Source organism: Lepus europaeus, chromosome 11 (assembly GCF_033115175.1).
Source record: "Lepus europaeus isolate LE1 chromosome 11, mLepTim1.pri, whole genome shotgun sequence".
Lineage (NCBI taxonomy): Eukaryota > Metazoa > Chordata > Mammalia > Lagomorpha > Leporidae > Lepus > Lepus europaeus.
In genome coordinates this window covers 53,042,549-53,058,604 of record NC_084837.1, presented here as the reverse complement: position 1 = coordinate 53,058,604, position 16,056 = coordinate 53,042,549, and the positions used below count along the sequence as shown (strand labels likewise).

The following is a 16,056-nucleotide window of genomic DNA, read 5'->3' as shown; positions in this document are numbered from 1 at the left end:
GTACACCGTCACTGGTAGAGTGAATAAATAAAATAATGGAGTATTATGCAGCTATTAGAAGCAGTGTATTGGAGCTGTTTGCTATATCCCCTCATAGATACCATCCCGATGGTCTAGAATGTTGTCTCAAGCTTTAGTGTGAAATGGCAGGCAATGCTTGACCCACAGCAAATCTTCAGAAAGGCGAAAGCAGAACCTTAAACTTTTCTCCACCTACTCTCTCACTGCTACCCTGTACTCAGACTCTAGACCCACCTTCCCATCCCCCCACCACCACCATCAGTCTTCCTCCTCTCCCTTTCCCCCATCCTTTCCCATACACTCTAGTTCAAAACAGACTGCAGTTTCTCTAGGGGTTTCCCGTAGAGAGCGTGGTGATGATGGTTAATTAATGGGGTCCAGGCTTCCCTTTCAGTTACTGTTTTCTCCAGGTCTGAATTTAGAAGAAGGGACCAGCAAGCTGAGCTAATTTCCTATAGTAGCAGTCACAGGTGCACTCTGGGTCTTCACAAATTCCTGCAGTTACCACGCCTGCCCTGCTATGGAAAGGAGATATTGGCCTAGCAGTATCTTTAATCCACAAATTGCAAAACTCATAGAAGGCTAATTTACTGCCAATTCTTTGATAATAGTTGTAACCCTAGAAAGGGATCTGGAATATGTTGTAGATTAAAGCACATCTTAATTACTGGACAAATTATTTGGGTAATTATAAGCCATGCCTGGTGTTATATGCTAGAGATGAAAATGAAACTGACCCTGCCTTCTTGTGGAGGAGAGAAATTATCTTATAATTATAAAGTAAATTGAGATAATTGCTTTGATAGAAGTCCACAGATGGATCTACAGATGGATCCTTGGCAAAAGGATGGGTAACAGAAAGGTAAAATTTGTGAAGACAACTTGAAGATTATCTAGGGATTTTCAAAGGAAGTAAACAGAAGGAGAATGTTATAGATGAAGAGCACAGTAGAAGGCAAAGAAAAGAACGAGGGAACATAGTGAATTCTGGGAAATGCAAGTAGATCAGTAATTCTGGAGCATAAACTGGGGGTAAAAACAGGATGAGAATGAGAAGGAAGCACTGAGGAATTTAGTCTATAAGTCAATATCACCAACTTTAGATAAAAAAATTAAGAACATATTAGATTATCAAAAAAATTAATGATCAAAATAAACCATGTTTTGAAAATGAACAGTGTTTATAAACAAGAGATATCTTTGATTATAGAGTTAAGTCTGCTCCACTCACAATTGCTTTTTATGGTATGAGGTGTGATCGAAGTTTGTTTTTATACACATGGATAACATTTCCTTTTTTAAATATTTATTTATTTATTTGAAAGGCAGAGTTACAGAAAGGCAGAGAAAGAGAGATATATATATATATATCTTCCATCCACTGGTTCATTCCCCAAATGATCTCAACAGCCAGAGCTGAAATGATCTGAAGCCAGGAACCTGTAGCTTCTTCTGGGTCTCCCATGTGGGTGCAGGGGCCCAACTACTGTTTTCCCAGGCCATAGCAGAGAGCTGGGTTGGAAGTGGAGCAGCCAGGTCTCGAACTGGTGCCCATATAGGATGCCGGCACTGCAGGAGGCAGCTTTACCTGAATAACCTTTCTTTCTTTCTTTCTTTCTTTCTTTCTTTCTTTCTTTCTTTCTTTCTTTCTTTCTTTCTTTCTTTTTTAAGATTTTATTTATTTATTTGAGAGGTAGAGTTACAGACAGTGAGAGAAAGAGAAAGGTCTTCCTTCCATTGGTTCACTCCCCAAACGGCCGCAACAGCCAGAGCTGAGCCGATTGATCCGAAGCCAGGAGCTTCTTCCAGGTCTCCTGTGTGGGTGCAGGGGCCCAAGCACTTGGGCCATCTTCCACTGCTTCCCCAGGCCACAGCAGAGAGATGGATTGGAAGAGGAGCAGCCAGGACTAGAACTGGCACCCATATTGGATGCTGGCACCACAGGCAGAGGATTAACCTACTGCACCACAGCACCAGCCCCTACCTGGATAACATTTCTTAAAACATCACTTGTTGAATTACTTTCCTTTTTCCACTGAATTGCCTTGGCACTTGTGAAAAATCAGTTATCCCCATATCTGTGAGCCTGTTTCATTGATCTCTTTGTCCATCCTTATAGCAATACAAGACTCTCTTAGTTACTTTAACTTTATAATAATTCATAAAGTCAATTATTGTTAAATCTTCACCTTTGTTTTTCCTTCTCAAAGTTGCTTTGGCTATTCTAGGTCCTTTTCATTTCCTTGTTCATTTTAGAACCAATTTGTCAATATATATAAAAACCCACTGGAATTTTGATTTGCTAAGGATCAAATCACTGTCTGTAACTCTACCTCTCAAATCTATTTAGGGAGTATTTACAGCTTAACAATATTAAATCTCAAGGCCTGCAGTGTGGCACAGCAGGTGAAGCTGCTGCCTGCAGCACTGGCATCCTATATGAACACTGGTTCAAGTCCTGGCTGTACCACTTCCAATTCAGCTCCCTGCTAAGTGCCTGGGAAAGCAGCAGAGGATGGTCCAAGTGCTTGGGCCTCTGCATCTACATGGGAGATCTGGATGCAGCTTCTGGCTTGTGGCCGTTTGGAGAGTGAACCAGCAGATGGAAGACCTCTCTCTCTCTCTCTCTCTCATATATATATATATATATATATATATATATATATATATATATATATATGTTTCAAATAGATAAATCATTAAAAAATATTAAATCTCTGTAGCTGGCGCTAAGGCATAGTCGGTGAAGCCGCTGCCTGCAGTTCCGGCATCCCATATGGGCTCCGGTTCAAGTCCCTGCTGCTCCACTTCCTATCCAGCTCTCTGCTGTGGCCTGAGAAAGCAGTAGAAGATGGCCCAAGCTGTTGGGCCCCTGCACCCACATGGGAGACCCGGAAGAAGCTCCTGACTCCTGGCTTCAGATCAGCGCAGCTCTGGCCATTGGGGCCTATTGAGAAGTGAACCAGCGGACAGAAGACCTCTCTCTCTCTCTCTCTCTCTCTCTCTCTCTCTCTCTTTCTCTCTCTCTGCCTCTCCTCTCTCTGTGTAACTCTGACTTTCAAGTAAAATAAATAAATCTTTAAAAAATATTAAATCCCATAACCAGTAAACTTGATATGTATCCACATTTATTTAGGTCTTCTTAATTTTTCTAAGCAGTACTCATATTTTTAGTGTACAGGTCTTTTGTGTTATTCTTTTTTCAGATAAAAACCAATTGATGACAAATCCAATGATTTATTTCTGGATTCTTTTTTTTTTTTTTTTTTTGACAGGCAGAGTGGACAGTGAGAGAGACAGAGAGAAAGGTCCTCCTTTGCCGTTGGTTTACCCTCCAGTGGCCGTTGTGGCCAGCACGCTGTGGCTGGTGCACCACGCTGATCCGAAGCCAGGAGCCAGGTGCTTCTCCTGGTCTCCCATGCGGGTGCAGGGCCCAAACTCTTGGGCCATCCTCCACTGCACTCCCTGGCCACAGCAGAGAGCTGGCCTGGAAGAGGGGCAACCGGGATAGAATCCGGTGCCCCAACCAGAACTAGAACCCGGTGTACCGGCGCCACAAGGTGGAGGATTAGCCTAGTGAGCCGCGGTGCCGGCCTATTTCTGGACTCTTAATTCTTTTCCATTAACCTTTATAATAGTCTTTATGCTACTGCCCTATTATTTTAATAACTATAGCTCTACAGAAGATTAAAAATCACATATGTATCCCTCTAACTTTGTTCTTTTTTCAAAATTGTTAAGTACCTCTGGTTTATTGGAATTTGCAATAAATCTTAGGTCTAACTTGCAAATTTAAAAAATTACTGCCGGCCCTGCAGCTCAATAGGCTAATCCTCCGCCTGTGGTGCCCGCACACCGGGTTCTAGTCCCGGTCAGGGCGCCAGATTCTGTCCCGGTTGCCCCTCTTCCAGGCCAGCTCTCTGCTGTGGCCCAGGAAGGCAGTGGAGGATGCACCCCATGGGAGACCAAGAGAGGAACCTGGCTCCTGCCTTCGGATCAGTGGGGTACGCCAGCCGCGGCGGCCATTGGAGGGTGAACCAACGGCAAAAGGAAGACCTTTCTCTCTGTCTCTCTCTCTCACTGTTCACTCTGCCTGTCAAAAAAAAAAATTACTTAGCTGTATTTAAATTGTTTTTATTTGAAAAGCAGAGAGATAGAGACAAAGAGGAAGAGAGAGAAAGATAGGGATGGAGGGTGGGAGGGAGAGAAATCTTCCACCCACTGGTTCACTCCTCAAATGCCCGCAATAGCTAGGGCTGGGCCAGGCCAAAGCCAGGAGCCAAGAACTCAACCTAGGTCTCCCATATGGGTGTCAGGTACACAACCAACTTGAGCCATTACCTGCTGCTTCCCTGGAATCCACAGCAGAGACTCAAACCCAGGCACTCCAATTTGTAGGCATCACAAGCAGCATTTTAACCACTAGACCAAATTCCCCTCCACCTTGTCAATGTTTAAAGGAAAACCTTCTGAGACTTTCCTAGGGATTGCATTTAATCTATGGATCAATTTGTAAAGTACTACATGTTTATGATATTGTCTATTCCAATCCATGAATATGGAATATCTCTCCATTTATTCAAATCTTCTCTAACTTTTTCAGCAAAGTTTAAGGTTTTCCATATGAGTCTTGACATTTATTTTGTTAATTTTATTACTGAATTTTAATTCTTTTGAACCTATTGTGAATTTTTTTTCTTAATTTTGTCTTTGGATTGTTGCTTACTAACATAAAAATATAATTAATCTTTCTACATTGATTTTGTATTGTGGAATACCATTAATTTGAGCCTTTTTAAAAATTATTTTTATTTTTTTATAAGACATTTTTATTTATTTGAAAGAGTTACAGAGAGAGGTGGAAACAGAGAAAGAGGTCTTCCATCTGGTAGTTTCACTCCCCGAATGGCCGCCATACCCGGAGCTGAGCTGATCTAAAGTCAAGAGCCAGGAGTTTCTTCCAGGTCTCCCACATGGGTACAGGGGCCCAAGCACTTGGACCATTCTCCTTTGCTTTCCCAGGACTCGAACTGGCGCCTACATGGGATGCTGGTGCTAAACTCCAGGGCTTTAACCCACTGTGCCACAGCATCAGCCCATGTTTGAGCCTTTTCTATAGATTAGTTAGGGTTTTCTACAAACAAGATCATGTCATCTGCAAATAAAGACAATTTCCCTTTTCAATCCAGATGCTGTTTTTTTGTTGTTGTTGTTGTTGTTGTTCCTCAGAAACATTTATTTAAAGAATACAAACTTCATACATTTCATAATTACAACTTTGGGAACATGGTGATTCTATTTGCTTTAATGCAGTGGATCCAACCTCCAGTACAATGTTAAATAGAAGTGGCAATAGCTAACATCTTGCCTTGTTTTGATCTTAAGGAGAAAACTTTATTTCATCATGAAGATGAGAGCACTTCAAAAAGTTTGTGAGAAAAAAAATGGAATTAAAAGATAAGTTTACATTGGTGAAAAAATTAAAATTATGCATAATTTGTTCATAATATACATTTCCATGAACTTTTAAAAATAAATCTATCCTTTTTTTTTTTTTTAAGATTTATTTATTTATTTGAAAGGCAGAGTTGGCCGGCGCCGCGGCTCAACAGGCTAATCCTCCGCCTAGCGGTACCGGCACACCAGGTTCTAGCCCTGGTCGGGGCGCCGGATTCTGTCCCGGTTGCCCCTCTTCCAGGCCAGCTCTCTGCTGTGTCCAGGGAGTGCAGTGGAGGATGGCCCAAGTGCTTGGGCCCTGCACCCGCATGGGAGACCAAGAGAAGCACCTGGCTCCTGGCTTCGGATCAGCACGATGCACCAGCTGCGGCGGCCATTGGAGGGTGAACCAATGGCAAAAGGAAGACCTTTCTCTCTGTCTCTCTCACTCACTGTCCACCACTCTGCCTGTCAAAAAAAAAAAAAAAAAAAAAAAAAGGCAGAGTTTATAGAGAGGCAGAGGTGGAAAGAGAGAGGTCTTCCATCCACTGGTTCACTCCCCAAATGGCTGCAATGGGCAGGGCAGAGCTAGATAGATCAGAAGCCAGAAGCGAGGAGCTTCTTCTGGGTTTCCCATTTGGATGAGGGGGCCCACGCACTTGAACCATCTTCCACTACTTTCCCAGGCCCAAGCAGAGAGCTGGATCAGAAGTGGAGCAGCCCATATGGATGGCATCTTTACCAGGTATGCCACAGCACTGGCCTCTCCATGAACTTTAAAAGACCCCTCTATGTAAACATTTCAAAGATTTTTCATACCACAACAAACTTACATTTTAATTTCATTCTCCATATTAGTTGTAGATTTTTCATAAATGCTCAGATATTAGAAAATTGAAAAAATACACTCATTGATTAAAGAATAAGTTATAATAAAAATTAGAATATACATAGAACTTAATGATACTAAAACTACAAAATTTTTTAAGATTTATTTATTTGAAAGACAAAGTTAGAGAGGGAGAGATAGAGAGGGATCTCTTCCATCTGCTTGTTCACTCCCCAAATGGCCATAGTGGCTAAGGCTGAGCCAGGAGGCAGGAGATTCTTCCGGGTCTCCCATGAGGGTGCAGGGGACCTAGCACTTGGGACATCCTCTGCTGCTTTCCCAGGCATATTACCAGGGAGCTAGATCAGAATTGGAGCAGCCAGGACTTGAACTGGTCCCATATGGGATGCCAGTGTTATAGGTGGTAGCTTTACCTGGCCCTGAGTCATATTATTTTTTAGAATTAAGGTACATCAATTGACAAAATATGAGGTCCTTAGACATACAAAATGTATGACCAAAATTATAAAATTTTAACCAAGTACATTAAAGAAAATCTGAAAAATCATGTTTGTGAAGAGGCAGATATAATATATAAAAGATATAAATTCCATCAAGCCAGAATTCAGTGCAATCCAATTAAATTTCCAGTCAGGTTTTTCACAGAACTTAACAGACTAACAAATGTTAAATGTTAAAAAAATAAAAAAAGCAAAAAGTTTTTCTGAGATGCCCTAATGAGACAGATCTAGGCTAGAGAATAGGTGATGTTGCACACAGGAATATATCCCACAAAATATAGATTTACTATGAGGATATACAGGTTGTATATCCTTAATCAATGTTTTTTAAGATTTACTTATTCATTACAAAGTCAGAGTGACAGAGAGTGAGAGACACAGAAAGAAAGATCTTCCATCTGCTGGTTCACTCCCCAGATGGCTGCAAAGGCCAGCACTGGGCCAGGGTGAAGCCAGGAGCCAGGAACTTCATCTGGTCCTCCCACGTGGGTGCAGGGGCCCAAACACCTGGGCCATCCTCCACTGTTTTCCCCCAGGCCATTAGCAGGGAATTGGATCAGAAGTGGAGTAGCTGGGACTAAATAAATCTTTTTTAAAAATTGTTTCAGAATATGAAAGTCCAGAAGATACAGACCACTTAATCCATTTCTCTCATATTATGGGAAAGGATTTTTTTGGGAAGGCTGAATGACAGAGAGGGAGAGACAGAGAAAAAGAGATCTTCCATCAGCTGGCTTACTCCCCATGTGGCTGCAACAGCTGGGACTACACCAGGTTGAAGATAGGAGCCTGGACTTCTTTTTTTAAAATTTTTTTATTATTTATTTATTTTTTAATTAATTAATTAATTAATTTTGACAGAGTGGATAGTGAGAGAGAGAGAGACAGAGAGAAAGGTCTTCCTTGTGCCGTTGGTTCACCCTCCAATGGCCGCTGTGACCGGCGCACCGCGCTGATCTGAAACCAGGAGCCAGGTGCTTCTCCTGGTCTCCCGTGGGGTGCAGGGCCCAAGGACTTGGGCCATCCTCCACTGCCTTCCCGGGCCACAGCAGAGAGCTGGCCTGGAAGAGGGGCAACCGGGACAGAATCCGGCGCCCCGACTGGGACTAGAACCCGATGTGCCGGTGCCGCAAGGTGGAGGATTAGCCTGTTGAGCCGTGGCGCCGGCCTAGGAGCCTGGACTTCTATCCTGATCTCCCACATGGGTGGCAGGGAACACGTACTTTGGCCATCTTCCGCTGTTTTAACAGGGAGCTGGATCAGAAGCAGAGCAGCTGGTATTCAAACTGAATCTCCGATGGTGCTCTGATAGGGGATGCCAGCATTGCAGAAGGTAGCTTAACCCACTGTACCACAACACGGGACCCAGAACTTTTTTAATTGTTCAAAAATGTAATAAACTATCTGGAGAGTACTAGAAGGTTCATTGTGGATGGTGCTAACCTATAGGACAAGTACAACAATTATAAGAGGATAGTATGTGCAACCCCATGGTAATAAATTTGAAAATCTGAAGAAGCGAATATTTTTGAGCAAAATAGAAATAATAAAAATGATTTAATAAGCAGGAGAAATAACTAAAATAAGAAAAAATAAAATCTATTTAATAAAGTTACAACATTTTTAAAAAATATTTATTTATTTATTTGAAAGTCAGAGTTATACAGAAAGAGGAGAGGCAGAGAGTGAGAGAGGTCGTCCATCTGCTGGTTCACTCCCCAATTGGCTGCGATGGCTGGAGCTGTGCCGACCCGAAGCCAGGAGCCAGAAGCGTCTTCCGGGTCTCCCACATGGGAGCAGGGGCCCAAGGACTTGAGCCATCTTTTACTGCTTTTCCAGGCCATAGCAGAGAGCTGGATTGGAAGTGGAGCAGCTGGGACGCGAACCAGCATCCATATGGGATGGCAGCACTACAGGCTATGCCACAGCGCCAGCTCCAAGATCTATCTTTTTTAAATGTTAATTTAAATTTATTTGTGAGGCCAAGAGATAGGGAGACAGAAAGAGTTTCCATCCATTAGTTCACTCCCCAGATGCCCACAGTTGGCCCTAACTGGGGCTGATTCTAGAAGACAGAAATGCAATCCAGGTCTCCTTCATGGGTGGCAATTATCTGAGCCATCACCACTGTCTCCCAGGGTCTTCGTTAGCAGGAATCTGGAATCAGGAGCAGAACTGGTATCAAACCCAGGCACTCCGATATGGAATGTGGGCATCCCAACCAGTGTCTCAATTACTAAACTTTGTGCCCACTCCCAAGATCTATCTTTTAAAAAGGTATCTGTATCAGATGGTTCTACAGTTCAGTATTTATCATTTCTTTTTTTTTTTTTTCCGGTAAGATTATTTGAGGGGCCGGCGCTCAGTGGCACAGTGGGTTAACGCCCTGGCCTGACGTGTCCCATTTGGGTGCCGGTTCGAGACCCAGCTGCTCCACTTCCTGTCCAGCTCTCTGGGAAAGCAGGAGAGGATGGCCCAAGTCCTTGGGCCCCTGCACCCACGTGGGAGACCTGGAAGATGCTCCTGGCTTCTGGCTTCGGATAGGCACAGCTCCAGCTGTTGCGGCCATCTGGGGAGTAAACCAGCAGATGGAAGACCTCTCTGTCTCTCTCTCTGCCTCTCCTCTCTCTGTGTAACTCTGACTTTCAAATAAATAAATAAATCTTAAAAAAAAAAAAAGATTGTTTATTTGAAAGCAGAGTGATAGAGATTGGGAGAGATACAGAGCAAGCTTCTGTCTGCTGGTTCATTCCCCAGATGGCCAAAACAGGAGCCAGGAACTCCATCTGGGTCTTCCATGTGGGTGTCCAGGGACCTAAGTACTTGGGCCATCTTCTGCTGCCTTCCCAGATTCATCAGCAGGGAACTGGATCAGAAGCAGAGCAGCTGATACTTGAACCAGTGCTCTGCATGGGATGTCAGCATAATAACCAGCAGCTTAGACTGCAGTGCCCAAACACCTGCCCCACGTACATCCTTTTTGAAGAACAAATATTCTTATCTGATACAAGTTATTCAACACTGTTGGAAAAGAACTGCAACACATTTCATTAAACCAGCTTATCCTCAATACTAAAACATAATAAAGGTAAACAAACAAACAAAAAAACACTTTATCTTTGAATATAGATGCCAAGGTTCTAAATGGAATACTTGTGTATCCAATTCAATAATCTATTAAAAGAAAATAATTTCATGACCAAGTAGGATTCCAGGAGACAAGAATGGTTTAAGAAACATATGTCTTCAATTCACAGTGGGTGGGAACAAAATAAAGGAGGGGGCCGGTGCTGTGGCGTAGTAGGTAAAGCCGCTGGCTGAAGTGCCAGCATCCCATATGGGCACCAGTTGAATCCTGGCTGCTCCACTTCTGATCCAGCTCTCTCTATGGCCTGGGAAAGCAGAAGATGGCCCAAGTCCTTGGACCCCTGCACCCGTGTGGGAGACCCAGAAGAAGCTCCTGGCTCCTGACTTCAGAACAGCTCAGCTCCGGCTCTTGTGGCCAATTGGGCAGTGAACCAGTGGATGGAAGACCTCTCTCTCTCTCTGCCTCTCCTTCTCTCTCTAACTCTGACTTTCAAATAAATAAATAAATCTTAAAAAAAAAAAAGGAGGAGGCAGGTCATCTGATTATCCTGAGAGTTACTGGAAAGGCATTGGGTGAAAGCCAGCAGCCATTTCTAATACATCAGCTGATGTTTAGTAAAGGCTTGCTATGTGTCAGGCATTGTTCTAAGTGCTTTGCTAGCATTAACTTAATTCTCCTAACAACAATTGTACTCCTGTGGTTATTATTTTTCTTATTTTATGGAGGAGGTAACTAAGGCTCAGCAAGGTTCAGTAATGTCATGCATTTAGGCATTGATGGAGCTGGGATCGGAACCCAAGTTGAGCATCTCTGGAGCAGACATTCTGAGCAGCAGCACACACTGCCTCCAGTAAAATCTCTGATCGGCACTAACAGGAAATCATCACGTCTACATGTGAGCAACATTAATAAGCAGAGGCTAACAGTAAGCCTTACAATAGAAGGCACGATATCCATGAAAATCCAGGAGCAAATTCATGGTTGGGATCGTCGTGAGGGTGCATCAGTACATAGCATCACTCTTCCCCTTCTGACTGAGTGATTTAGAAAAAGAATGAATATAATCAGATGAGGGCAAAATACCAGCTGTGTCTTTGATAGAGGCTGCATCAGATACATGGATTGTATCTGTGGGAGAATGTTCTTTATGAAACCAAGCTTCAGAGAGTTGGCTGACTTTGCTGACTCAGGCACAGCTACACTGGACCAAGGCAGGACTCCTCCCCTTATGAGAGGCCTAAGCTGCACATGCCTAGTTTATTCCCCCACAAATTTCTCAATGAAATAAGTCACTGCCCCAGAGGTGAAGGGAATAAATGGGTACAGAAAACCCAGGAATATCATGCTTGAGTGAACTCCCACTACATGATTCGTTTTATTGAAAAACACTTAAATTAGAGGCACACATTCGGCACAGTGGTTAAAACACCACTTGGGATATCTGCATCAGCAAAGCCGAGTGCCTGAGTTGCAGCTCAAGTTTGTTTTTTTTTTTTTTTTTAAGATTTATTTATTTATTTGAAAGGCAGAGTTACAGACAAACAGAGAAAGAGGTCTTCCATCTGCTGGTTCACTCCCAGATAGCCACAATGGACAGAGCTGTGCCAATCCGAAGCCAGGAGCCAGATCTCCTATGTGAGTGAGGGGCCCAAGCACTTGGGCCATCCTCTACTGCTTTCCCAGGCCACAGCAGAGAGCTGGATCAGAAGTGGAGCAGCTAGGACTCGAACCAGCGCCCATAAGGGATGCTAGCACTGCATGTGGTACCATTATCTGCTACGCCATAGTGCCGGCCCCTTGCAGCTCAGCTTCTGATTCCAGCTTCTTACTATTGCACACCCTGGAAGGAGCTGGTAATGGGTCAAGTAATTGGGTCCCTGCCATGTGTGTGGAAGACCTGGATTAAATTTCAAGCTCTTGGCCACAGCCTGGGCTACCTACAGCTCTTAAGGGCATTTGGAGAGTGAACCAGAGAATGGAAGATCCATCTCTGTGTGTGTCTCTCTTTCTCTGCCTTTCAAATACATTTAAAAATTTTTTTTAACAAGAAAATATTTAATTTAATTTCCAATCCAATCACAACTTATAAATGAGCAAGACTAAAAGCCTCACTGGGACAAGCCATGTGAGAACTGCTACAAGAGACCTCTGACTCAGAAAGATTAAACAACTTGATCAAGTTTATCCAGTTTGAAAGTAGCCAAATGACTGGCCAGGAAAAAGTAAACAAAGGTATTGAGACATCACGTGAACTTTTGAAGATGTTGTTACACTATCATTCACTTTACTAAGCAATCAGAAAGTGTTTCTAATTAGGGCGCCAATTTTTCCAAAGGGGAAGTTGCAAAAAAGAGGTAGGATATCCCCCAGCAACCAAGGTCTTCGAGTTTGTTAAGACAACTTTACTGTAAAGAATAGAAATGTCTGTTTCTAATAACCACATTAAATAGTCACAGACTTGGAAATATAAAGGAAGCATCTGATCAAAGGCATACCTAAATCTTGATAATGGTCCAATTTTGCAGCAGGCAGACACTTCCTTCTTACTTCTTAGTCCTATGACATCATCCATTCTTCCTACAGCAGGTGGCTGCGGAAGCACTTGCAGACCAGAGGGCATGCCCGCTAGTCGTGGGCGGGTGGGGTGGGGGGGAGCAGGGCAGTGTGCTCAGGGCAGCACATGCAAGGTGAATTCCCCAGGCTTTCTAAACATATGTGGTAATGAGTTACGAAGATCATCCTGTTGTTTTCCTGTCCTGAATTTTTTTTAAATCTTTTTTTTTTCGACAGGCAGAGTGGATAGTGAGAGAGAGAGACAGAGAGAAAGGTCTTCCTTTTTGCCGTTGGTTCACCCTCCAATGGCCGCTGCAGCCAGCGCATCGCACTGATCCGAAGCCAGGAGCCAGGTGCTTCTCCTGGTCTCCCATGCGGGTGCAGGACCCAAGCACTTGGGCCATCCTCCACTGCCTTCCCGGGCCATAGCAGAGAGCTGGCCTGGAAGAGGGGCAACCGGGATAGAATCCAGCACCCCAACCGGGACAAGAACCTGGTGTGCCAGCGCCGCAAGGCGGAGGATTAGCCTGTTAAGCCACGGCGCTGGCCCTGAATTTTTTTAAGGCTTCCTCCATATCCTTGTTTCTCAAAGAGTAGATTAGAGGGTTCAGCATTGGAATCACCACTGTGTAGATTGCAGCAACAGTGTGACCTTGGGTCAGGGAGAAGCTGGACTTGGGGCACAGGTACATAAAAAGTGTTGTTCCAAAGCAGAGGCCGACAGCAGTGAGATGCAAAGCACAGGTAGAAAGTGCTTTGAACCTACCCCGGGCTGAGTTCATTCTCAGGATGGTGATGAGGATTAAAAAGTAGGAGATCAAGATGGTGAGGGTGCAGCTCAAAAGGTTGTAACCAGCAACAATGATGAGCGAGGTGTCCACATGCAACAGGGATGAGGTGGGAGGTCCATCACAGATGAAGTGAGTGAGCATATGAGCACCACAGGAATCTAGACTAAAGATACAGCTTATGTGGATCAGAGTTGAGAAATCTCACTCTGTAAGAGCCCACAATCAGAGAGGCACAGACCTCAGGAGACATGACAGTTGGGGAGAGCTGTGGATTACAAATAGCAGCATGGCGGTCATAGGTCATGGCAGCAATGAGATGCACTCACTGGTGGCAAAGCCTCTATAGAAGAACATATAGAAGAACATCTGAGCCATGCAGCCAAGATATGAAACCACCTTCCTCTTGGCCAAGAAGTTCACCAGGGTCTGGGGGATGACTGTGAAGGAGTACCAGAAACCCAAAAAGGAGAGGCTCTTCAGGAGGGAGTACATGGGCTGTGCAAGGGTGGTGCTCACGTGGGTCAGGAAGAGCAAGACCAGGTTCCTGGAAGACGAGGGTGTCCATGCCCAGCAACACCACAAAGAGCAGCTTCTGCAGCTGGGGATCACTGGTGAGACCCAAGAGCTCAAACTCAGTCCCTTGGCTCAGGTTTGTCTCTCCTATGATTCTCTGGTGCTCTGGGGTGTGGAGAGACGGAGCTGCTGGAAATGAGGCTGAACACTGGTTGGCTTCGTCACCTTAGCTCTGCCTTAAGTGCAGCCTCTAAAGATTAGTCTTACCAAAGAAACTTGGCTTTGTAGTTGGACCACTGTCATAGAGAGGGTCTTCTCTGGTTGGTTGGTTAGTAAGCATTCCATACAATGCAAAATGCATTCCATACAATGGACAATGTAAAAGAAATATATACAATTTGGTCTCTTGGGGATCACCAAATATTTGAAATATTGAAACAGTCACATACCAAATACACATTCACTGTTTTAAATGTGCTTAGCTTTGTGTACTCTTTGTCTGGAATTCAAGAGTGCCTGGCCTCTGCAAGCCTGTATTCTAGAATTGTGTTACAGCACACAGGCTCTGGCATCAGACTGCCAAGGTTCAAAGCTAGGACTTCACCCTTAGCTTGCTATGCAACCTTGAGAATGCTACATAATCCCTCTAAATTTCAGTTTTCTCATTTGAAAAGTAGGGATAATAGTACCTACCTCAAAGGATTGTTTTAAACATCCAGTGAGTTGAATGTTGAAAAATTCTGGCTTACTGAGAAAGTTCAACAAATTAAACTGTGATTACTCTCACTGGGAGACAGAATGTAATTCCCAAATATACACGACAGATGAGATGAACTACCAACAACAAAATTTAGCAGGCAACCTACCACCAACCCAGACAGACATGTGCTAAGTAAGGGTGGCTAAACAGGACCTCAGGGGGCTGAAGGTGATTAACTGTCAAGCTGTCATACTAGCCCTGTGTGCCCAGCACCTGCCAGCCCCTGCTGTGGGTTCTGAAGATGATAAGGGCTGAGGATGTAGAGAGATGGGGATACTGTAAAGGGCAAACTGAGACTTTGCAGCTGGGGAAATCAGCAAAGGGAATGTGCCATCCATCATGCAGGAAGGCACTGGCATGTCCGGGGAACAGAATCACCCGGGACTCAGGGGTTGTTGGAGTCAACAGCAAAGGGACAGCTCGTCTCCAAGACGGAGGCTTTGTACAAATACCTTTCCTATTCAGAGAGTGAACAAGGTTGTGGATACGTCACTAAACAGCATGCTGTCCTCTGCTCCATTGACTCCTATGCCATCCCTGCTCCCGAATTACCTCTCTGTACCAGAGTTGGTTAAAGCACTCCATGCCCGTTGGCAAATTCTCTCGGGTGAAGAGACTTTGAAGCCAACAAACATGACTGAGTAGGACCTCAAAGGACAAAAGTGAGTCACCTCGTCCTGTGAAAGATGATGGGAGGATTCAGGAAAGGAAAGAGCCGTATTGAGCAGGCAAAGATTCAAATTAATACCATTGGCAGAATTCCCAGAACCATCAAACTATCAGAGCAGAAGATTCTGGATATACAGCTAACTAAATTTAGCTGTCAGGTTACTAATGGAGGCACTGTCTGTTGATAGAATTCTGTGAATAGTGACAAGAAAAAAGCTTTTAGTGATGCCCGGAGAGGTAATATGCCCTAATAAAATCAAGACACTCAAAATATGAGGGCAAACTTGAACATAGAGCTTTTAGGGCCCATGGAGTACAATTTTTGATTGATTTGATGTCACTGGGATGCAACATTTAGTTACCTTAACCCAACACCTATTGCTTCATGATAAACCCCAATATTGCTGAATGTGGACATTCTTCTTTTGGTTTATAAATAGCATTGGCATCATTGGTGTCAAAAAGCCAACTCAGATTCAAGGAAAAATACAGGACTCAGAGAAATGACTGCAAAACTTCCAGGATGCAAATAACTCACAGGAACTCCAAGAAAGTGGAGGGATGCTTGTTAGGGTTGCTAAGAGCAGAATTTCTTGTGACTCAGCTTCACATCGTCTTTCCTCAATAAACAGCCCCGTTTGGGTGTCAGGTCTACAAGCATCTCCCCAAGTATCTCTCTGATTAAAAGAATGTACAAAAGCAGAGAAAAGTAGGATCGTGTCCAATGCTTGGGATAGTGTAGGTGAGGCAGCGAGCCTATTGCTGAGTGGGTATGAGGGGTGATAGGGTAGGGCAGTGATTAATACGGTGGAGAGCTGATCCGAGCCTCCAGATTTATTTATCTTCCCACTCTTTTCTCTTCCCCTTTCTTCTCT

At 44.0% G+C, this 16,056-nt stretch overlaps 1 protein-coding gene across 1 annotated transcript; it reads right to left on the bottom strand.

Annotated features, from left to right (window-relative positions):
* Window positions 1–12,978: 12,978 nt before the first annotated feature.
* On the bottom strand, window positions 12,979–14,871 carry LOC133770515 (olfactory receptor 5AU1). Its single transcript, XM_062206593.1, is given in 5 exon segments — window positions 12,979–13,429; window positions 13,431–13,557; window positions 13,560–13,786; window positions 13,788–13,917; window positions 14,790–14,871. Coding segments are annotated over 5 exon segments (1,017 nt in total).
* Between the last annotated feature and the right edge of the window lie 1,185 nt (window positions 14,872–16,056).